This window comes from Panicum virgatum, chromosome 9N (assembly GCF_016808335.1).
Source record: "Panicum virgatum strain AP13 chromosome 9N, P.virgatum_v5, whole genome shotgun sequence".
In the NCBI taxonomy this organism is placed as follows: Eukaryota; Viridiplantae; Streptophyta; class Magnoliopsida; order Poales; family Poaceae; genus Panicum; species Panicum virgatum.
In genome coordinates this window covers 66,772,323-66,791,170 of record NC_053153.1, presented here as the reverse complement: position 1 = coordinate 66,791,170, position 18,848 = coordinate 66,772,323, and the positions used below count along the sequence as shown (strand labels likewise).

The 18,848-nt window shown below is 48.8% G+C and overlaps 4 protein-coding genes across 6 annotated transcripts; all 4 read left to right on the top strand.

Annotated features, from left to right (window-relative positions):
- Nucleotides 1-8,964: 8,964 nt before the first annotated feature.
- LOC120688638 (DEAD-box ATP-dependent RNA helicase 24-like) lies at nt 8,965-13,878 on the top strand. Of its 3 annotated transcripts, XM_039971033.1 has the most exons (6): nt 9,058-9,628; nt 10,856-12,084; nt 12,618-12,654; nt 12,749-13,160; nt 13,277-13,343; nt 13,541-13,878. In XM_039971033.1, exons 1-5 carry the CDS (start codon nt 9,058-9,060, stop codon nt 13,326-13,328), a joined length of 2,301 nt encoding a protein of 766 aa, XP_039826967.1. In that variant the 3' UTR covers nt 13,329-13,343; nt 13,541-13,878. The 3 variants fall into 3 exon arrangements, with proteins under 3 accessions (XP_039826968.1, XP_039826966.1, XP_039826967.1); XM_039971034.1 differs by lacking the exon at nt 13,277-13,343 and having other exon boundaries at nt 8,965-9,628; XM_039971032.1 differs by lacking the exon at nt 13,541-13,878 and having other exon boundaries at nt 8,966-9,628; nt 13,277-13,460.
- A 652-nt stretch (nt 13,879-14,530) lies between these two features.
- LOC120687193 lies at nt 14,531-15,823 on the top strand. Its single transcript, XM_039969181.1, has 3 exons — nt 14,531-14,755; nt 14,856-14,900; nt 15,004-15,823. The coding sequence occupies exons 1-3, from the start codon at nt 14,648-14,650 to the stop codon at nt 15,526-15,528; spliced, it is 678 nt and encodes a 225-aa protein (XP_039825115.1). The 5' UTR covers nt 14,531-14,647; the 3' UTR covers nt 15,529-15,823.
- A 1,100-nt stretch (nt 15,824-16,923) lies between these two features.
- Nucleotides 16,924-18,847, top strand: LOC120687314 (formin-like protein 5). Its single transcript, XM_039969293.1, has 3 exons — nt 16,924-17,180; nt 17,378-17,422; nt 17,551-18,847. The coding sequence occupies exons 1-3, from the start codon at nt 17,144-17,146 to the stop codon at nt 18,069-18,071; spliced, it is 603 nt and encodes a 200-aa protein (XP_039825227.1). The 5' UTR covers nt 16,924-17,143; the 3' UTR covers nt 18,072-18,847.
- LOC120689280 (myc-associated zinc finger protein-like) lies at nt 18,195-18,605 on the top strand. The gene has a single exon (XM_039971586.1). The coding sequence runs from the start codon at nt 18,195-18,197 to the stop codon at nt 18,603-18,605; it is 411 nt and encodes a 136-aa protein (XP_039827520.1).
- Nucleotide 18,848: the final 1 nt, after the last annotated feature.

Below are 18,848 nucleotides of genomic sequence, written 5' to 3'. Positions count from 1 at the left end.
CTACGCCGCAACCTACACTGCCTCAATGGGCGCCTCACTGATGGGAAAGGAGAAGACCCCCTCAGAGAGTCTACAGGACGGAGAAGCATATCCGGCAAGAGATTCTCCATCACTGTAGCACCATTAGTTTAATATACATCATTGTTGGGCCCACATGTCGGGGTCCAACGCCTGTGTACGCATCCTCTTGCTCTATAAAAGCGGGGCGCTCGCTAGAGAAGGACTCAAGCCCGGGGGCAGAGGATAGACTCATTCATACTAAGAGTAATACATCACACAGTGGATGTAGGGTATTACGCTCCGGCGGCCCGAACCACTCTAAACCCGAGTGTTCTTGCGTTCTTGCCCCCAAGTTATCGGCCTAATCGCTTAGCGCTTTCCCGAGTACTCCCCCTCGGAGATTAGGCGGGTGCAATCCGCCACCCTTGGGTACCCTAAAAAGCCCGCGACAATGTTCATTCCAAATTATAGGTTGATTCACCTTATTAGAAACTATATATCTAGAAAAAATAAAATAACCTATGATTTAAAAATATGAAGTATTACTTTGTGAGCGAACACCTCAAAGATCGTGAGAACAAGTACAACTAATGAACTTGTCACAATTCTCGCAGCTTCATTGATTATGTTTGCATTTTGAAAATTTGAAAGGATTTTTGAGAGAGAGTGGGGTGGGGGAGGGAGGGAAGGAGGGAAACTTAACTAGGTGTGTTGACGGGGTGTGAAGGTTGTATTAACGCTTTGTCTCGATTAAACGTCAACTAAGACACTTAGCAGGTCACATGATCAAATTCTGAAGGGAAAAAAGATAATAGGGAGAGGACAAAGACGACTACATCTGTTTAATTCAATAAGTCAAAACTTTGATACTTTTAATGTCAGGTATGTAGAATTTAGTTCCGCAAGAGAAGCACATTTATATGTGGAGATCAACCATTGACCCAAAAACATCTACATAGATTGGACACCATGAGCTGAACCTCGGCGGTTGAAGTCCTGCATCCACGATTCCACCACCCACACTAATGTTGTTATTGCATACAAAATTCATAGCTGATTTTGGCTAGTAATAAGCCAGTTGATTTCGGCTATTTCAATAGTGTTATGTGAGAGAGAATAAGTCGAAATAAGCTAAAAGCAGACAAGCAGAACACGCTTATATAGCTTTGCTTGAAAAAAAAAAGATATTTTCAAATGTGTTGTGTAGCGAAGGAACTCTATTTGGTCTTAAAAACACCTAATGATAAAGGGACAGATAACCAAGGTGTTTACCCCGACTTTTTTCTTTCAGTAGTAGGCAACATGCCCGCCAACAGCTGCGGCTTCATAGAATTTTCTTAATTTTGAGATCTGCTAGTCCAGTCTCTCGAATATGTTTATAGAGGTTGGGATGTGTATGTATCGTTTATTTATATTAACTAGTAGAGTGGCACGTGCGGCACGCACGTGTTCTGCGTTGGAAACAAATTTTATAAATAATCAGTTTTACTTTTTAGCAAAGGTGTATTTGGATTATATATTAATAGAAAAATAATAAAAATATATATTTATAGCAAAGATGTATGCGTGACACGGAAAGGTAAATATACAACCATCCTAGAAACAAATAGAATACTATATATGGATAAAATTAAATATCTTGATCATAAACAAGTTATGAAATCAATAATTAATTGCTAGTGTATATTTACAGATATGTATCTACAGGATAACAAATTTCAGTTACAAAACTAAACAGTGATCACTGCCTATACAAATGTTTCATTGGTATTTTGCTATATCACCTGAAAATTGTCAAGACTCGAAAAATAAATGAATAGCTCTTGTGAAAGCCACATAGCACTATGGCATAGAGCAGCAGACCCTACCTCCCTCCTTTCTCCCAGGGCCTTCCATCCCTGACCCTGACTCCCTGTAGACTCTCCATCTCTATATCAGCACGTGGGCATGACAAGTAAATTCTACGACTAATGGTAGGTATTTAACAACAAATTAACGAGCTACAATATTGAACAAACATAAAAAAAATTAAGTTTGCTCCAAATCTCTTGCTGTGTCGGACAGCAAATGGAATGATTTAACACCAACATCATCAAAAACCAGTGCATCCAAGGTATATTGCGTGATACCAGAAAGCATTATTAACCATCAAATTAAGATCTGATAGATAAAAATTTAGAAACTGTTGTACGTGTGTTGCTACAAGCATAAACATTTATATTAGCTTAATGTTTTCACGAGGACATGCCAATAGAAATCAGTGGCTTCTTTCAGAATAAGTGAGCAAACAAATAAGTTCCGCAACAAAGTTATGATATTGCATAAAGCATAATTTATTCTAATTAATGGAACAAAGCCTCGACAAATTTGGACAAATAACTACCTCAGAGCATATGAACTTAATATCTGTTATATTAACATATTAATCAGATTTCGCAAAAAATATATATTAATCAGATGAAAGGACCAAGAAAAGAAGAGTATTTTTGGAACATATGTTATCGAGCATGAGAATAATATAGGACGAAGATAATACACAAACGTGATCACAGGAGCATGGGATTTGGAACCATGTCAAAGGAGCAGGTGACTTAGAAACTGAATTCATAAGAGGACAGGCTAGTAATGCATCACCTTGTGTCCTTATCCATGGCAACCAAAAGCTTCAGGACCGTGGCATCCTTGAACTCCCTGTGCAATGCATCCCTGCACCAGTGTGTTGAAGGACGCCAAGTTTAGCTCAGGCATTATATATGTAACGAAGGACGCCAGGTTTAGTCAGGCATTATATCGAACATCCAGCGAGCACGTAGTGTCCAACCATGGCACCCTACCATGCCCAGTTGCCCACGGATGCCCGGATGGTCCTAAATCGGCTGCAGCGATGGCCTGGTCCAGGTGCTGCTGGGCGATGTGCTAATGTGAGCCATGGCGCAGGGACGCTGGCCGGCGGTGCATGGTAGGCAGCGTAGCTTGGTGTCCCGTGAGCTTGCAAGACGGTGGCTTAGCTCAGGGCCCACTTGGACGATGCGAGCAGACGGGAGACCGGACGAGGCAGGAGGGGGAGGTAGCTGCGAGCGGCGAGCGGGAGGAGAGACGGAGGAGGCCGGATAAGGTGGGAGGCGGAGGAGGCTGTGGCGGCGGCCGTAGCGGCGGAGGAGAGCACAATCGGGTTGGGCTGCCCCGACGGCACCATCCTCCGAGAATCCAAACCGGGGAGACCGTACCTCTCACTCGGCGCAGCGGGAGCGCTTGCGGGCGACGACGGAGTAGGGGAGGAGGCCGCGGGGGCTGCCGCGAGGCTCGGGCGACGGTGAGGGTGGGGAAGCGCGCGGGGCGCGTGGCGAGCGGGATGAGTGGAGGTGGCGTGCGCGCGGGCGGCGCGGGCGTGCGCGTGGGCGGTGAGCGAGGAGGCGGCCAGTGGTGGAGCTAGGAATTTGCGACTGGGTATGCCACATATAAAAAAATTTCAAAGCAAATACGCAATACAATGGACGATAAGTTATAATGGCCACAACAAATTCATAATAATAACCAAAGTATAAGTAATAATTAAATAATATTATAAAACAATAAAGGCTACTACAATATAATCATACGACCCCTTCTGTTCGAAGAGATTGATAATATCCTCATCTTTCACTTGACTGAAGAATTCTCTCTGAATAAATATAACTAAGCAAATGTAATCGCAGCCCGCGAGCGATAGCCGATGGGGGCGAGCGCGCGAAGTGATGGGCTGCCCGCCTATCGCTAGAGTGACCAAGTGTGAGAGCCGTCGAGCGCCAATTGCCGAGTTGGGGATGCGCCGATGAGGCCTCCAGGATGCGGTGCTGAGGCGAGCGGGGAAAGGGGTGATACAATGCGACTCGCCGCTTGCGAGATGCGAGTACTCGAGTCTAGACCTGTATGGTTACTTCAAGCACATAAGCCTCTTGTAGAGGCGGAATAATAGGGGTGTGGAGTGGTACATGTTAAAAAATGTTATTTTCTTGATGCGGCCCACATGAAATAAACCTCGTAAGCATCCTTTAAAGGAGCTTATGGGTTTATGGAGGGGCTTATAAGTCTATGTGTTTGGATGAAATGAGACTTATTTGAAGTTTATTGGGCTAGTTTCTCCCTTGATGAGCTAGTAGACTTTGTTCCTTCATGTGCTGAATATACATGATACGTATAAATATGTATACATATTAATATTTGATCTCAAATCATGGGTATGCCAAGGCATACAGGGGCATACCCCTGCCGCCACCCATGGAGGCGGCGGCGAGCGAGGAGGCGACGGCGTGCGCGCGGGCGGCGAGCGAGGAGGCGGTGGTGCGGCAAGCGGGAGGTGGGGAGGCGGCGGTGGCGCGCGGGGAGCGGGTACGCGGGCGGGTAAGATCGAGGGAGCCGGATTGTACCTTTGCTCAATGAAGGCACGTTGCAACTTTCCCTCCATCTCGAGCGTCTATTTTCAATCCAACGCCTCCATCCTTTCCCAAGCAAAAGGGCTCAGCGGTCTGGGAGCATTCCTCGCATTCATCTTCTTCCTCGCTCCAGCAAGTAGGCAATACTCTTCCCTAATCTGCGCGTGCTGAGTTCAAAAAAAAAAGCGCTTGCTCGCGCGCTGCGGACCCCAGCCCCGGCAGGAAAACGAGGTGTTCCTCGCGGACTGCCGTGGTGCTCGCACAGCCCCTTGCCGCCATCCGCCCCGAATCTGGTGAGCTCCGGCCATCGTCCTTCCAGTTTCATAGCCGATTCGCTAATAATCCAGGGTGTTGTGCCCGATAGCATTCACGCCGCACACCACACTGTACTGCCTCATGCCCTCATCTGATCCGACATCGAGGAGGCGCTCCTCACGGAGTATCTGGATCGGCTCGTGGATGAAATGGTGGATGCCATTTGCCTCGATAGCTTAGCTGCTCGCTGGAGCGATGCAAGGAACAGGAGGAACGGTGTACAGGGTCAAGCGCAGCTTAGCTGCTTGCTGGAGTGACGTGAGGAACAGTACAGATCACGTGCAGATTGGGGAACGGGATCCCACCTGCTTGTTGAAGCGACGCGAGGAAGAAGATGAATGTCAGGAATGCTCCCTGACCGCTGGGCCCTTTTGCTGGGAAAGGATAGAGGCGTTGGATTGAAAATGGACGCTGGAGATGGAGGGAAAGTTGCAACGTGCCTTCATTGAGCAAAGGTACTGAATCCGGCTCCAGGATCGAGGCGGGTGAGAAAAAGATTAAGGGGTCCTTTGGTTGGTGGGTGAACCGCAGGGAGAGCGAAGGAAAATTTCCTCAGGACAGGAACGAGCTGACGTCATCATCCCTTTGGGAGGGCAGCAAACGTTCCGGAGGAATCGCAGAGGGAAAGGATTGGCTCTCACTGTACACGCAGGAAACGAAAAAATCAACGGCGACTTCATGTTCCGCGCCTGGGGAAGGAAACGAGTGCCCGGCGGCGGAGGCACGAGGAAAGAAAAGGAAGAGGAAAGGAAACGGGTGTCTTCCTATTCCTGTGCCGGCTCCTTCCTATTCCTATCCTAAGTTTTACCGGCGAGCCAAATAGGGCCTAAGTTTTGGACAGAAACATTCTTTAACATGCCATTTTTATGGGTTTCCACTTCCTCCCACCTCCCTCGGACCTGACAGGTGGGTCCAGTGTGAGGGGTATGGTGGACCTAATTTAGGTGAGAAATGTTTTCAATTGTTTTCGATCTTTATAGTATAGATGAGTATACATATGATGGTGTGAGTATGTGAGTGTTCGTATTTGTAACATGTTTCGATAAAACATCACCAAGCTGTTGCAAAAATCATCTAATGATTTTTTTTGACTTTTTTGAGATTACACGGTACAACTCAGACACTCACACCCCTATGAACACACGTAGGCAAACCGTACCCCTATGAGTATCTTCGAAGACCGAGTCAACAAGCTGTCGACGGGAACGTCGCCTACCACTGAATGCACAATGCCGTTAAATCACAGAATATTCGCTCCCAAGAGGAGTCGAACCCAGGACCTTAAATGATACCGAGGCTCTTATAACCACTAGACTACAAGCTTTTTCGCAATCATCCAATGACTTTAGAATTAATCAAAGGGATGCTATACATTTTTGTAATGATTTGGGAAACCATGGATCCGGGCCTGGAATCCTGCATTCAAAAACAAGGCCTCATCTCATCGTCCAAAAATGGCACGCAAACGACCCATACCGACAGATTCCTCTGGAGGCCTCGACGACGACCCACGAGCGTCACGCGTCTGGTCCAATCCAGCAGCCACGGCCTACACGGCCCACATCACCCGAGTCAGTGATCCAGGCGTCTTTTTTATTTTTACATTTTCAAAAAAAAAATTACATAAATATATTTTCGATTTCAAATTTTACAGTTTTATACCCCTACTTATAAATGTTCATCTTTTCTATGCAGCCCGACAATTTGACACATGATGCTGATGAGGATACCGTCACTCGATCCCTTGAGGCATACCTGTTGTGGTTGTTTAGATACATAATGTTCAACAACTCACACGGGGCCTATGTGGATATGGTGCTTGTGCCTTACGCACAGGAGATCGCAGAGGCAGCTATAGAGGAAATGGCTCAATACAGTTGGGGTTCAGCGGTACTTGCAGCCACGTACCGTGGCCTCTGCAAGGCATCGGTGCAAAATAAGCACAATGCAATTCTAACAGGATGTCCGATTCTGCTACAGCTTTGGTCGTACGAGAGGATAGCAATTGGTCGCCCGCTTGTCGACCACTCACCGTATGAGTTGGATATGTACGGTGACACCGATGACGATAGGCCCACCATGGGGACTCTCTGCTACGCTCGTCAGGTACGGAATTGACTGCTACTCGTACTATTCTGTTGTTAATTTTGTTGCTTTGTTTGACTCTCTTTGTATTTCTTATTGATACATATTATTATTAATTTTGTGCAGAAGAGTTGGGCTCACGTACAGTCTCGTCGGGCCTATCCTGAATTTGTGGCTGGGTTTGATCGGTTGACACCTGAAGACGTCGTGTGGGAGCCCTACTCCGAGTTGGCTATAAACACTCGTGCACCGATCGGGATATCTTTGGTTTGCTTTCAGGATCAGGCCTTTTGGATGACAACTACAATATTGGTGTACGACGTTTACATTGAGGCTCACTGTCCGGATAGAGTTAGGAGACAGTTCGGTCAAATACAGTTGTATCATGTGCCGTCAGTATTGGATCGGGTCGAATGCCATGCCCACAGATAACAATTCATATGTCTTTTCAATGGCTATGCATTGTATAGTTAACCAATCATATTTGACTAAATTATTTTCAATATTTAGTTTGTCGAGGACTGGTCAACCCTTCTCCAACATGTGGGTCACAAGGGTGCAGCCTTGGGTCGATGGCTGGGACCAGGCAGAAGAGAATGTGGCGCTTGCGACCCCTGCACACACGGAGGCTTCGTACAGGGCGTACCTGAGCTGGTACCAGCCTCAGACTCGTTGCCGCTTGATATATGCTGACATGCAACCACAACAGCAGCTTTCCCAAGCACTTTATTGGTCTCAGTAGCATTATCCAGGTACGTGAGGATACTTACTGACTTCCTATTTTGAAGTCAACAATTAATTCTCAGTCCATACAGGTGATGCACACGCACCTTAGCAACCACACGGAGGGACTCAGTTTAGTACCATGGCACCAGCTGCAGGAATGTTATTTCAACCAACACAGGCACCACTACGACCTTTTGGTAAACTTATAGTCCATATCTTAATTTCAATTAATTGTGGTATGAAATCTAATTCCTTTTGTATTTACATATAGGATCACAACAGTTATATGATGCGGGATCTTCTTCGTATTACCCTACGGCGACCGCAGAAGGAACGCAAGATAAATATCTAATCCGTAACCCGAATTTATCATGTTCTTCTTATTTCTATGGATATTCTAAATAATTTGAACAGTTAACATGATCGCACCACCAGCTTCCTGATATGGGTCATTCTTCGTATCCACCACCAACAGGTACGTATGATGAATATGTACCCAAATATATGACTTATAAAACGATGATTAAGATATCTTAATTGCTACTGTATATGGCCCACACAGGATACCTTTGAGGCGAACTTCGAAGATTGGACTCGGTTATTTTCTACACCTAACCAGCAGACCGATCCTACCTTCCATACACCTGTGTCCACCAGACGTCCAGGTAGAGACGTAGGGCCTCCAGAGCGACACACCTACTCTACAGACCACGTCCACGCTCAGCATAAAAGAGATCGACATGGCCGGGGTGGTTAGGAGGTGCTTCTAGCTCTTTCTGTATTTTTGTTATGGACATATCGTCATGTTATACTTATTTCGTTCTCATGCATCACCTATTTCGTTCTCATTTGTGTATGTGTATGAATTGCTAACTTATATTTTTCATATTCATGTACTTTACTAATGGTTTTTATTTATATCCAAAATATATAAAACCACATCTAATGGCTCACTGCTGCAATTTTGCGGGGAGGGGAGCCTGCCGCCGCCCCGCCGGGCGGCAGGCCTCTGCCTGCCGGGCGGCAGGCCTCTGCCTGCCGGGCGGTAGGGGTATAAAATTATAAATTTTGAAATCGAAAATATATTTCTGTAATTTTTTTTGAAAAATGTAAAAATAAAAAAGACGCGTGATCCAGCCAATTCTCCGTTGTCATCGTCTCCGTCCTCCATCACGGGTACCCCTCCATCACCCCCGGGCCTCGCAAACCCTAGCTCCGTCACGCCGCGGCGCCATGTCGAAGCGGCCAAAGCTCGAGGGGTTCAGCATCCCGCGGCCTACCTCCTACAGTTTCGAGCGCTCACAGGCCTCTGCCTGCCTGCCTGCCGGGCGATAGGGGTATAAAACTGTAAATTTTAAAATCGAAAATATATTTCTGTAATTTTTTTTGAAAAATGTAAAAATAAAAAAGACGCGTGATCCAGCCAATTCTCCGCTGTCATCGTCTCCGTCCTCCATCACGGGTACCCCTCCATCACCCCCGGGCCTCGCAAACCCTAGCTCCGTCACGCCGCGGCGCCATGTCGAAGCGGCCAAAGCTCGAGGGGTTCAGCATCCCGCGGCCTACCTCCTACAGTTTCGAGCGCTCGCAGCCCGTACCTCGGCTCTACCGTCCTACTGACGACCCGGACCTCGACGACATCGCCTTCTCCGACGACGCTCCCACAGACGCCCCCGCCTCCGCTGCGGCAGCCAGCAAGTCGGAGGATGGGGAGGAGATCGACCCGCTCGACGCCTTCATGGCGGAGATCCAGGAGGAGATCCGCGCGCCGCCCCCGCCGCCCAAGCCGGAGGCGCTTCGCCGAGCAGACTCTGACGATGACGAGGATGACCCCGTCGAGAGCTTCCTGCGGGCAAAGAAAGACGCCGGGCTCGCGCTCGCCGCCGACGCTATGCGCGCCGGTTACGACTCCGACGAGGAGGTCTACGCCGCTGCCAAGGCCGTCGACGCCGGCATGATGGAGTACGACTCCGACAACCCCATAGTCGTGGACAAGAAGAAAATCGAGCCCATACCAGCACTGGACCACTCGACCATCGAGTACGATGCCTTCACCAAAGATTTCTATGAGGAGAAGCCGTCAATTTCAGGTGAAGCATTTTGTGCCTTTCAATCTTGTCTGAATTGTGAATCTGAGATACTATTTAGTTTGGCACATGTAATGTAATGTTAGCTGTTAACTAAGTGTTTATTGCAGCTTACGTGCCTAAGCTACTTAAATCCTACTACGCAGCAAATGCTAGGAATTCATACTTAGCTTAGGAAAAATATGTGATGAACCAGGCCTAAGTAAGTTCGATTGGATGCTCTGCTCCATGATGCAATCTGAACTTCTGCTGTCTTGACATGGAAATGAACTAATGAAGCTATGCCCTGTTCCGGGAGACCTGGACCACTCTTGTTTTATGGCGTGCTTGTAGTGCTGTGTTAGAGATTAAATTTTATGTGTTTTTTTTAGAAAAAGGTCCATAGTCAGGCAATTACTTTCTTTCTCTTCTGATGCTTGTGCACTTGAAACGTTTCATATGCCCTTTTGTGTAACTCATTACAACCAGAACATCAAATACTTCACGTCACTTGGGTGGTTGTTCAATTAGGAATCAAAATCCCACAACACCTGATTGTGATGGTATGTACATGAAATATTTCGCTTTCAGTACATTAGCATTTGTCTATGTTTATGCTTTATTTTCTGGGCCCCATTAGGCCATGTTGCAATGAATTATGCTTATCGATCTTGGACTGAAGCTAATTTCCACTTACTGGTTAGCGAAGGCACCTACTAGTGTTCCAAGTATATAAGGCTTGTCTAGCTCAGTTACAAGATTGATCTTGCCAGCGCAACTGTAATCAAAATAAAATAAATGATAGATATCCTTATTTCCCATAAGCTCATGACACAATTATCCCATAACTAGATTAAAGTAGATGCGTTAGTGGTCATTTCTTAGCATGGGATAAAGTAGAAAAATCTGCAGAGGCTTGCACGATATGTGTTCAGGCAAAAGTTTTCCTTCCCTGTCAGCACCGAACTTTGATCTGTATTCCACTCCAAAGAAGAAATTTTCAATTGGATGTACTTGTTTTGTTTAGGTTCTTCCTTCCTTCCTAAATTAATATTTACTTTTTTTAGAGAAAGGATTCACCTGGCTTTTAAAGAAAGCTTAATTAATATTACTTAGGAACTAAGCTAATTCAACTGGAGCCTTGCAAGTTGCAAGTATTTTTCTTCGTGGCTGACCATGCACAGATTGTTGTTTCTCATTCTTTCATGATCTGAGTTATGATGTATTGAAATCTTTCTTTTTTTCGTATAGGTATGAGTGACCAAGAAGTGGCAGATTATATGAAAAGTTTGGCAATTAGGGTTTCTGGTTTTGATGTGCCAAGGCCAATAAAAAACTTCGAGGATTGTGGGTTTCCTGTACCGTTAATGCATGCTATTGCCAAGCAGGCTTATGAAAAACCAACAACAATTCAGTGCCAGGCTTTACCTATCGTACTTTCAGGCAGAGATATCATTGGAATTGCAAAAACTGGTTCAGGCAAAACTGCAGCTTTTGTACTCCCAATGATTGTACATATTATGGATCAGCCTGAACTTGAGAAAGAAGAAGGACCAATAGGAGTGATTTGTGCTCCAACAAGAGAACTGGCCCATCAGATATATCTCGAAGCTAAGAAGTTTGCAAAACCTTACAACCTTCGAGTTGCCGCTGTATATGGTGGGGTTTCCAAATTTGACCAGTTTAAAGAACTGAAAGCAGGCTGTGAAGTAGTCATTGCAACCCCAGGGAGATTAATAGACTTGCTGAAGATGAAGGCATTGAAGATGTTCAGGGCAACTTATTTGGTTCTTGATGAAGCTGATCGCATGTTTGATCTTGGATTTGAGCCACAAATAAGATCCATTGTTGGTCAAATCAGACCAGACCGACAAACCTTACTTTTTTCCGCAACAATGCCATACAAAGTGGAGCGTTTGGCAAGAGAAATATTGACTGATCCTATTAGAGTTACAGTTGGTCAAGTTGGCAGTGCTAATGAAGACATTAAACAAGTTGTCAACGTACTCCCTTCTGATGCTGAGAAAATGCCTTGGCTTTTGGAGAAATTGCCTGGGATGATTGATGATGGAGACGTTCTTGTATTTGCATCTAAGAAGGCTAGAGTGGATGAGATAGAGAAAGAGTTGAATCAGAGAGGATTCAGAATTGCAGCACTTCATGGTGACAAGGATCAAGCTTCTCGTATGGAGACCCTACAGAAGTTCAAATCTGGGACCTACCATGTTCTGGTTGCAACTGATGTTGCTGCAAGAGGTCTTGACATTAAGTCAATTAAAACAGTTGTTAACTTTGATATTGCAAAGGAGATGGATATGCATATCCACCGTATTGGAAGAACTGGCCGTGCTGGGGATAAAGATGGCACTGCATACACTCTGATTACACAGAAGGAGGCACGCTTTGCTGGTGAATTGGTTCATAGTTTGATTGCTGCTGGTCAGGATGTACCCAATGAACTCATGGATCTGGCTATGAAGGTTAGTTATCTTATCGATAATTTTTGTTTATTTGGTGGCTTATAATGGACTCCCTCCGTCCCGCAAAAGAATGTAGTTTTAGAAAATTTCAGACACGTTACTCATCCAAAGAAATGACTTTGTTTCCCCTAATTACTTTTACCAATTATGATTGAAAACTGTGCTATTTATTTGGTTTTCTGGATTCTCAATGAATGCATATGCATTGAAACTAGAAAACTAACATCTACTAAATATTTGATGGGCTCTATGCGTTTTTCTATACAATACTTTCTTGGTACTTGGTGTTACTTCAATTAAATAGATCTCATTACAAGTTAAAACTACACTCTTTGTGGGACAACATTTGAATCCTATAACTACACTCTTTGTGGGACGGAGGGAGTAAGTTCTAGACTTGCATGGAATTCTAGTTGAATACTTTATGCAAACTGGATGTTTGCAGCAATGTAGATACTATCATGTTAATTTACGTAGTCACTCTTGCAATTAAAATAATCCCATTTCTGAAATGATTGTGATTTGAATTGCAGGATGGAAGATTTAGAGCAAAACGGGACTCCAGGAAAGGTAGGCTGTCTTTGTTTATTTACAGAGCAGGAAGCAGGTCATCTGGATGAGTCTTTTATGGAAACATGTACTAACAAGTCATTACGCTTATCAGGTGGGAAAAAAGGTGGCAAAGGAAAAGGTGGGGGTGGGGGTGCTGGGCGCGGTCGTGGTGTGCGAGGAGTTGATTTTGGCCTTGGCATAGGTTACAATGCTGAATCTGGTTCACAAGTGCCTGCTCCGAGAACCGCTGCTGTAAATTCGTTGAAGACGGGGATGATGCAGCAATTTAAGAGCAGCTTTGTATCTGGATCTTCGAATACACCAAGCAGCAGTGCACCTTCCTTTGTAAGACCAGCACTTCGCGGCTTTGTATCTGGGGGCACCATAGGAGGGGACGCGCGGCCAGCACAATCAGCCCCCTCCTTCGTCCCTGCATCCCAACCAGCACAGTCGGCCCTCTCCTTCGTTCCTGCATCCCAGCCTGCAGGAAATAGCAATGAAAATGGGAACCAAAATCCAGAAAGGTATGTAACTTGCATCATATGCCATTGCAGAGTAATTTCCTTGTGGATCCATCTGTTTATATTTTGTGTTATCGTTCAATATCCAGTTTTATGAGTCAGTTTTGCATGAGTTGCAGTTCATGGGATCGGTCCAGGGAGAGAAAACGACCATCGGGTTGGGATCGCTAGTCCCCGTTAAATGATGTACCAAATTGTGATATCTTTTCCCCCTTTGTTAAAGCATATTGATGTACACTATAGATCACATGATGTGAAATTGTGAATGATAAGTGTTGTTTTTACTTTTTAGTTTGCCCTCAATCCTTCGTCCAACAACTGTTGTATCTGGCCGTTGGGCCACCCGGTTTTCCCAGCTGTGATCAATTAACTGCGTTTTGCAGCCTGGCAACTGCTGCATGTCCGGATGTGCCGCAAGGATGATTCTACTTTCTTTCTTTCGATGTACAAGATACTTCTACTTTGCCCATGAACATGCAAGGTCACGAAATGTACCATCGCAACCAAGCAACAAGCAACTGGTCGGGTGATCTATCCATGATCCACAAGCTATTTCCTGCACAATTACTTACCAAAAATAGTGCATGCGTATTATATCTTATCTAAGATCTTTTTGTCTATACGCATAGAACTATAGAAGAATGCTATTCGTCTCTATTGTTCTATGGTCTAATCGTTGGCATTGTAAAGTTATGCATACTTTTCTATATGTATTAAATTTTACATCCTTGGATTATAGAAACTTTGGTAGCCTGCCAGATCATTTGACATATCTAGAACGTAGAAACTGTTGGTGAACTTCACGGTGAGTGGTGGCCGGTGACCGATCTGTCAATTTTCTCAAAAAATAGCAGGTTTCCCAACAACCCGAGGGAGGTCTTCTGGTGGAGTAGCATTTCACCGCCCAGGCTGCGTTTAGTTCCCAAACAAGTTTGCACAGTAATTGTCACATCGAATTTTTAGACATATGCATGGAGCATTAAATGTAGTTTAAAAAAATAACTAATTATATAGTCTAAATGATTCCTACGAGATGAATCTAATGATGTTAATTAATCTATGATTGGACATTAATTATCAAATAATAACAAAATGTGCTATAATAACTAAATCCAAACTTTTTCACCGACTAAACACCCCTCCAGTTTGTCGTGGTGCCGCAAACTCGCAATGCACCAGGCGTTATCACTTTTCACGGAAAAATCTTCGTACACGCGCCCGCCACTGGTCCTTTTTTTTCAAGCAGACACGGCGGGAAACCGGGTATTCACATTCACCTGACGCGCGGGCCCATTCCCGACTGGGGCCACTTACTTTTGCAGAGCTGGCACGGTCGACGGGCGGCCCCACCTAAAAGCCCATTTCGGAGTTCCCCCGCGGCCACGCCAAATCGCCAATCAGAAGTTCAGAACCCACCCACTCGCGGAGGCGTACTACCACGCAAGGACGGGGGAGGGAGAGCGCGCGGCGAGGCGCGGCTGGTTGCGGCGATGCCGAGGATCCCGGCTACCGAGCGGCCGCGGCTGACGCTCGAGGATTACATCGTCTTCTTCACCACCCGCAGCGGCAACGGCCTCAGCCTCCACCACCTGAACCAGGTCCCAGCTCTCCCCCCTCCCTCCCCTCTCGTCGTAGATCAGCCCATGTCCGTGGTCGCGTGCGTTTGACATGGGCTCTTCTCCCTTCTCCTCGTCGCAGATCATCTACATGCACGCGTTCGCCAAGCTGCACCGGGTGCCGAAGGTACACATCTCCCGTCCACAGACCACACCTCTCGTCCTCAATCCAGCCTTCAATTGTTCGGGTATTTGATCATCACTGACGCCTCTCGTGCCCCTGACCTCAGTCGGCGTTGGTGGACGCGCTCGGGTCGGTGGAGCTCATGCGCCCGCGCCGCTCCACCGTGCCCCTCAACGCCACCGCGCTGCCACTGGGCGCCGCCTCGGCCGCGGCCGCCGCGCTCTCCGCGGGCGAGGCCACGCGCGACATCGAGGACATCGGCTGGCGCGAGTGCCCCGTCGGCTCCCTCCTCTCCGTCCGCGCCGGGCTGCGGTCGCCCGCCGCGGCGGCCGCCGAAACCCTCTTGCCCATCTCCGCGATCGCCCCCGGCTCCACGGAGCAGATCTCCCCGCCGAGCCTGCTCAGCGCATCGTCGCCCTTGCCCCCCGCGCTGCCGGCAGCGGCCAGGAAGAAGCGCTCCCTGACGCGCAAGGGGAAGGCCGCGATTCGGACCAGGCGGCGGCGCGTGGTGGAGCTGCTCACGCTCCCGTCCGTCGAGATGGCCGCCGCCGCCGGCCTAGCGACGCCGCCGCCCCCACAAGCTCTGCTCACCGGCCCGTCTGCTGGCGAGCAGGCACCGGCATCTGCTTGATTTCTGCTTTCGATCATCAGTACTACAACAACATGCACTGGTGTTAGGTTGGGTTCGGTTGTCGTTGGACTAGCTTCAGTTTCCGGTGAGACCTTGTTCCGTCCTTTCGGTAGAGAAAGACTAGAATGAGTGATCTGTAAATTATGATGGTGATGATGATGTGGAATCGGGCGTGAAGGATCAATGCTTTATTATTCAGTTGAAAGGAGTTGTGATCGATAGACTATGGTGGTGTTGAGGGATCACCATGAAGGTTCAAAGCAAATTAAAATTTATTTAGTTAGCGACATTGAAAGATGCTTTTTCCGGCGAGCGTTTTCTCGCTTCTGGTAGTGTGTGTGTGTGTGTGTGTGTTGGAGTAGTACTGGTAGTCCGATTGTTGATCCGCAGCAGTGGCTGTTTCTGAATCCTGGTGGACCGCACTACGGAGAGCAGTAGCAACACGCCTACACGCTGCAAGCAGTAGCAGTCCCGATCCCTCCTCGCCTGCGTTGCTCGAGTTCTGGAGTCCCTCCGCGGCTGCCTGTGATCGCTGGTCGTCTCGTCTCTTTCTCCTTTTCCCCGGCTACCATTTTCTCCAAATATCGTGTCTCATATGCACCGAGAAGGCAAAAAAGAGCAGTGAAGCCGAGGAACGACGCGATCGGAGGACTGGATGCCAGAGGAGTGCGCCGACCGCCGAGGATCTCGCGCATCGCATGTGAGGTGTCGTGCATCCGTATTGGCCCAGGGGTTGGGAAGGACGCACACGCCGCTCTGGCGAAAACAAAGCTGCTCTGCCCTCTGCCTCTCCGGTGCCGGCCCCGCGGCCCGGCGGGCGTTACGCACGAACCAACCACGACCAGGGGGAGGCCGGGAGCAGGGTTAAGGAAACCGGTGGAATGGTTCCGGTTTGACCGGCTACGGTTTGGGCCGGTATCAAACCGGCCCAAATTCAAAATTTAAATTTGAATTAAAAAAATAAAAATTTCCAAATCGGTCGTACCGGTCTACCGGCCCAATTCAAAATTTAAATTTGAATTCAAAAAATAAAAAATTTCTAAACCGATCATACCGGCCGGTAAACCGGTCATCCCGGTCGGTAAACCGGTCGGAACCGGTTGCACACACGATTTTGAATTCAACCGGTTTTCGATCAAACTGGTCCGGTAAACCGCTACCGGAGGGCGGCAGTTTGACCGGACCGGTCGGATTTGGAAACCCTGGCCAGGAGCGTGTAGGATCACCTTGAGTCCTTGACCACGCCGTGACGCGCGCCCGATCCAACGACCAGCATCGTTTGCAGTTCGCGTGCAGTGTGCTCCGAGCCTCCGACGATCCCAATTGCCCCAAATAAAAAAAAACCTGGTAAAGGGCTGAGCTAGCCCACGCTTTCGTTCAGGCTACGTGGTTTACATTGCACTGCACTGCCGAGAGACGGCAGGCACCAGGCAAAGGCAGGCACGCAGGAGCGGAGGGGCGAGGAAGATCGGGGGAGAACCAGCGGAAGGGGGAGGGGGAGGGGGAGGCGGAGGCGGAGGAAGAGATTAGGGCGGCGAGGAAGGCGGCGACCGGCGAGGGAGATGAAGGGAAAGCCCCTGACGCTGGAGAAGTACCGTCGCTTCTTCCTCGACCCATGGGGCACCCGCATCACCATCGAGCAACTCAACGAGGTACGTACTGTAAAATCTCCCTCTCATCCGGTTCTTTCCTCCAATTTCTCCTCCCTCTTCAGGGTTCCTCCTCCATGCATGTTGATTTTCGGTGTCCTAGCATTTCCTCTTCGTCGAGCTCGATCGGTTCTTCATCCCCTCAATTTTAGCTTATTTACCCCATCTTTTAAATAAATTCAAACGCTCGTCTCCTGCAGATCCTGTTCATGCATGGCTTCATCAGGCAACACCATGGGAGAAAGGTAAATCGCGCACCAACCAACTCGCCCCGGCCCCCAAAACCTCCATTAAACCTCCTGTTCTAACTTCTGAGTTGTTTTCGTGTGATTGACGCGCATGGGCCCGTGCTTGCGATGGGCCCTCCGAACAGGGCAGGATCATGGAGTGCCTGGTGGGGCAGGTGGACCTGCTGCCGCCGCGCCGCTCCACGCTGCACCCTGGGGCGCTGTCCGCCGCGTCCCCGCCTTCCGCGGCCGCCATCACCGCGGCGCAGGCCAGGGACGACGTCGCGGCGATCGGGTGGGTCGAGTGCCCCATCGGCTGTGTCGCCGCGTTCGGCGCGCAGGGTGCCGACGCGCCGGAGCCGGTGGAGCGCGTGCCCCGGCCCGCCGACTTCGTCCTCGCCGGGCGCCGCCCGCAGTCCAGGCGGACGCGCCGCTCCGCGTACGGATCGCCAGTGACGTCGCCGCGTCCACGAAGGAGAAGGCGGGCGCGCCCCGGAAAAAGGCGAACGTGATCGTGAAGCTGGAGGAGGAGGTGGAGCTATCGCCGCCGCCGCCGCCGCCTCCACCGCCGCTTTGGATGCGGTCTCCCACTCCGCCTCCACCGGCTTCGCCGCCCCCGCCGCCATCTCCTCCGCCTCCTCCACAGGACGTGGCGCCGCGGCCTTAGCCACCGTGCCAGCCTCAGCCTACGTTGACGCCGATACCCGCGCCACCAGCTTGGGGGCACGCCCACGGTGCTACCGCATCCATCGCAACTCTTCTGGGGCTTGCCGCTGCCGCCAGCGCCGGGATGGAGCGTACCCAGGGTTCCGCCGTCTTACCCGGCGCTGTTCTGGGGCACACCCAGTGTGCTGCCGACATTGCCACCGCATGTGCCCTGGCGCTGGCCGCCCACCCCGGCGCCAACAGCGCCCCCGCCCATGCACCTGCTGCGGTCACCACTTTCCCTACCGCTACACCGGCCACAGCCGCATTTGCAGGGGCAGCAGCCGCCTCCTTCGCTTGCTCAGACACCGCCGCCTCCCAGGCAACACCACCCACCGCTAAATCTCTACGGGCAGCATCCACCTCCTGCTCTCCTTCAGACACCACCACCTCCTATGCAGATGCAGGTGCGCCACCCGCCGCCACATTTGCAGGGGCAGCCGCCGCCTCCTACACTGCCTCAGACACCACCACCTCCAGGAGTGTCCTGGGGTAGACCGGCGTTCCCGGTTCTCTGATTGTTGCTAAAGTTCAGAGATCAGACACATGGATAGTGAATTGAAGATAATCAGGTTATTTGTTGTTTGAACTCTGAAAGGTTAACAGCTGTTTGTGACTTCTGTTTTCTGCCCCTTACTTAGGAGTATTTACCATTTCTGTATCCAAAAATATAATTGTGAACATACTGCCAAATCGGATGAAATGAAGAAGTACTATCCCTCTCGAGATTCCTCTTAAG

What these genes read in the sequence shown, in the direction of transcription:
- LOC120688638 (XM_039971033.1), top strand. Translation starts at nt 9,058, where the DNA reads ATGTCGAAGCGGCCAAAGCTCGAGGGGTTCAGCATCCCGCGGCCTACC. An exon ending in AAAACGGGACTCCAGGAAAG is followed by an intron (nt 12,655 to 12,748) that starts GTAGGCTGTCTT and finishes TACGCTTATCAG; the next exon opens with GTGGGAAAAAAGGTGGCAAA. An exon ending in GGGAACCAAAATCCAGAAAG is followed by an intron (nt 13,161 to 13,276) that starts GTATGTAACTTG and finishes CATGAGTTGCAG; the next exon opens with TTCATGGGATCGGTCCAGGG.
- LOC120687193 (XM_039969181.1), top strand. Translation starts at nt 14,648, where the DNA reads ATGCCGAGGATCCCGGCTACCGAGCGGCCGCGGCTGACGCTCGAGGAT. An exon ending in GCCTCCACCACCTGAACCAG is followed by an intron (nt 14,756 to 14,855) that starts GTCCCAGCTCTC and finishes TCCTCGTCGCAG; the next exon opens with ATCATCTACATGCACGCGTT. An exon ending in AGCTGCACCGGGTGCCGAAG is followed by an intron (nt 14,901 to 15,003) that starts GTACACATCTCC and finishes CCCTGACCTCAG; the next exon opens with TCGGCGTTGGTGGACGCGCT.
- LOC120687314 (XM_039969293.1), top strand. Translation starts at nt 17,144, where the DNA reads ATGGGGCACCCGCATCACCATCGAGCAACTCAACGAG. An exon ending in CCATCGAGCAACTCAACGAG is followed by an intron (nt 17,181 to 17,377) that starts GTACGTACTGTA and finishes CGTCTCCTGCAG; the next exon opens with ATCCTGTTCATGCATGGCTT. An exon ending in GGCAACACCATGGGAGAAAG is followed by an intron (nt 17,423 to 17,550) that starts GTAAATCGCGCA and finishes CCCTCCGAACAG; the next exon opens with GGCAGGATCATGGAGTGCCT.
- LOC120689280 (XM_039971586.1), top strand. Translation starts at nt 18,195, where the DNA reads ATGGAGCGTACCCAGGGTTCCGCCGTCTTACCCGGCGCTGTTCTGGGG.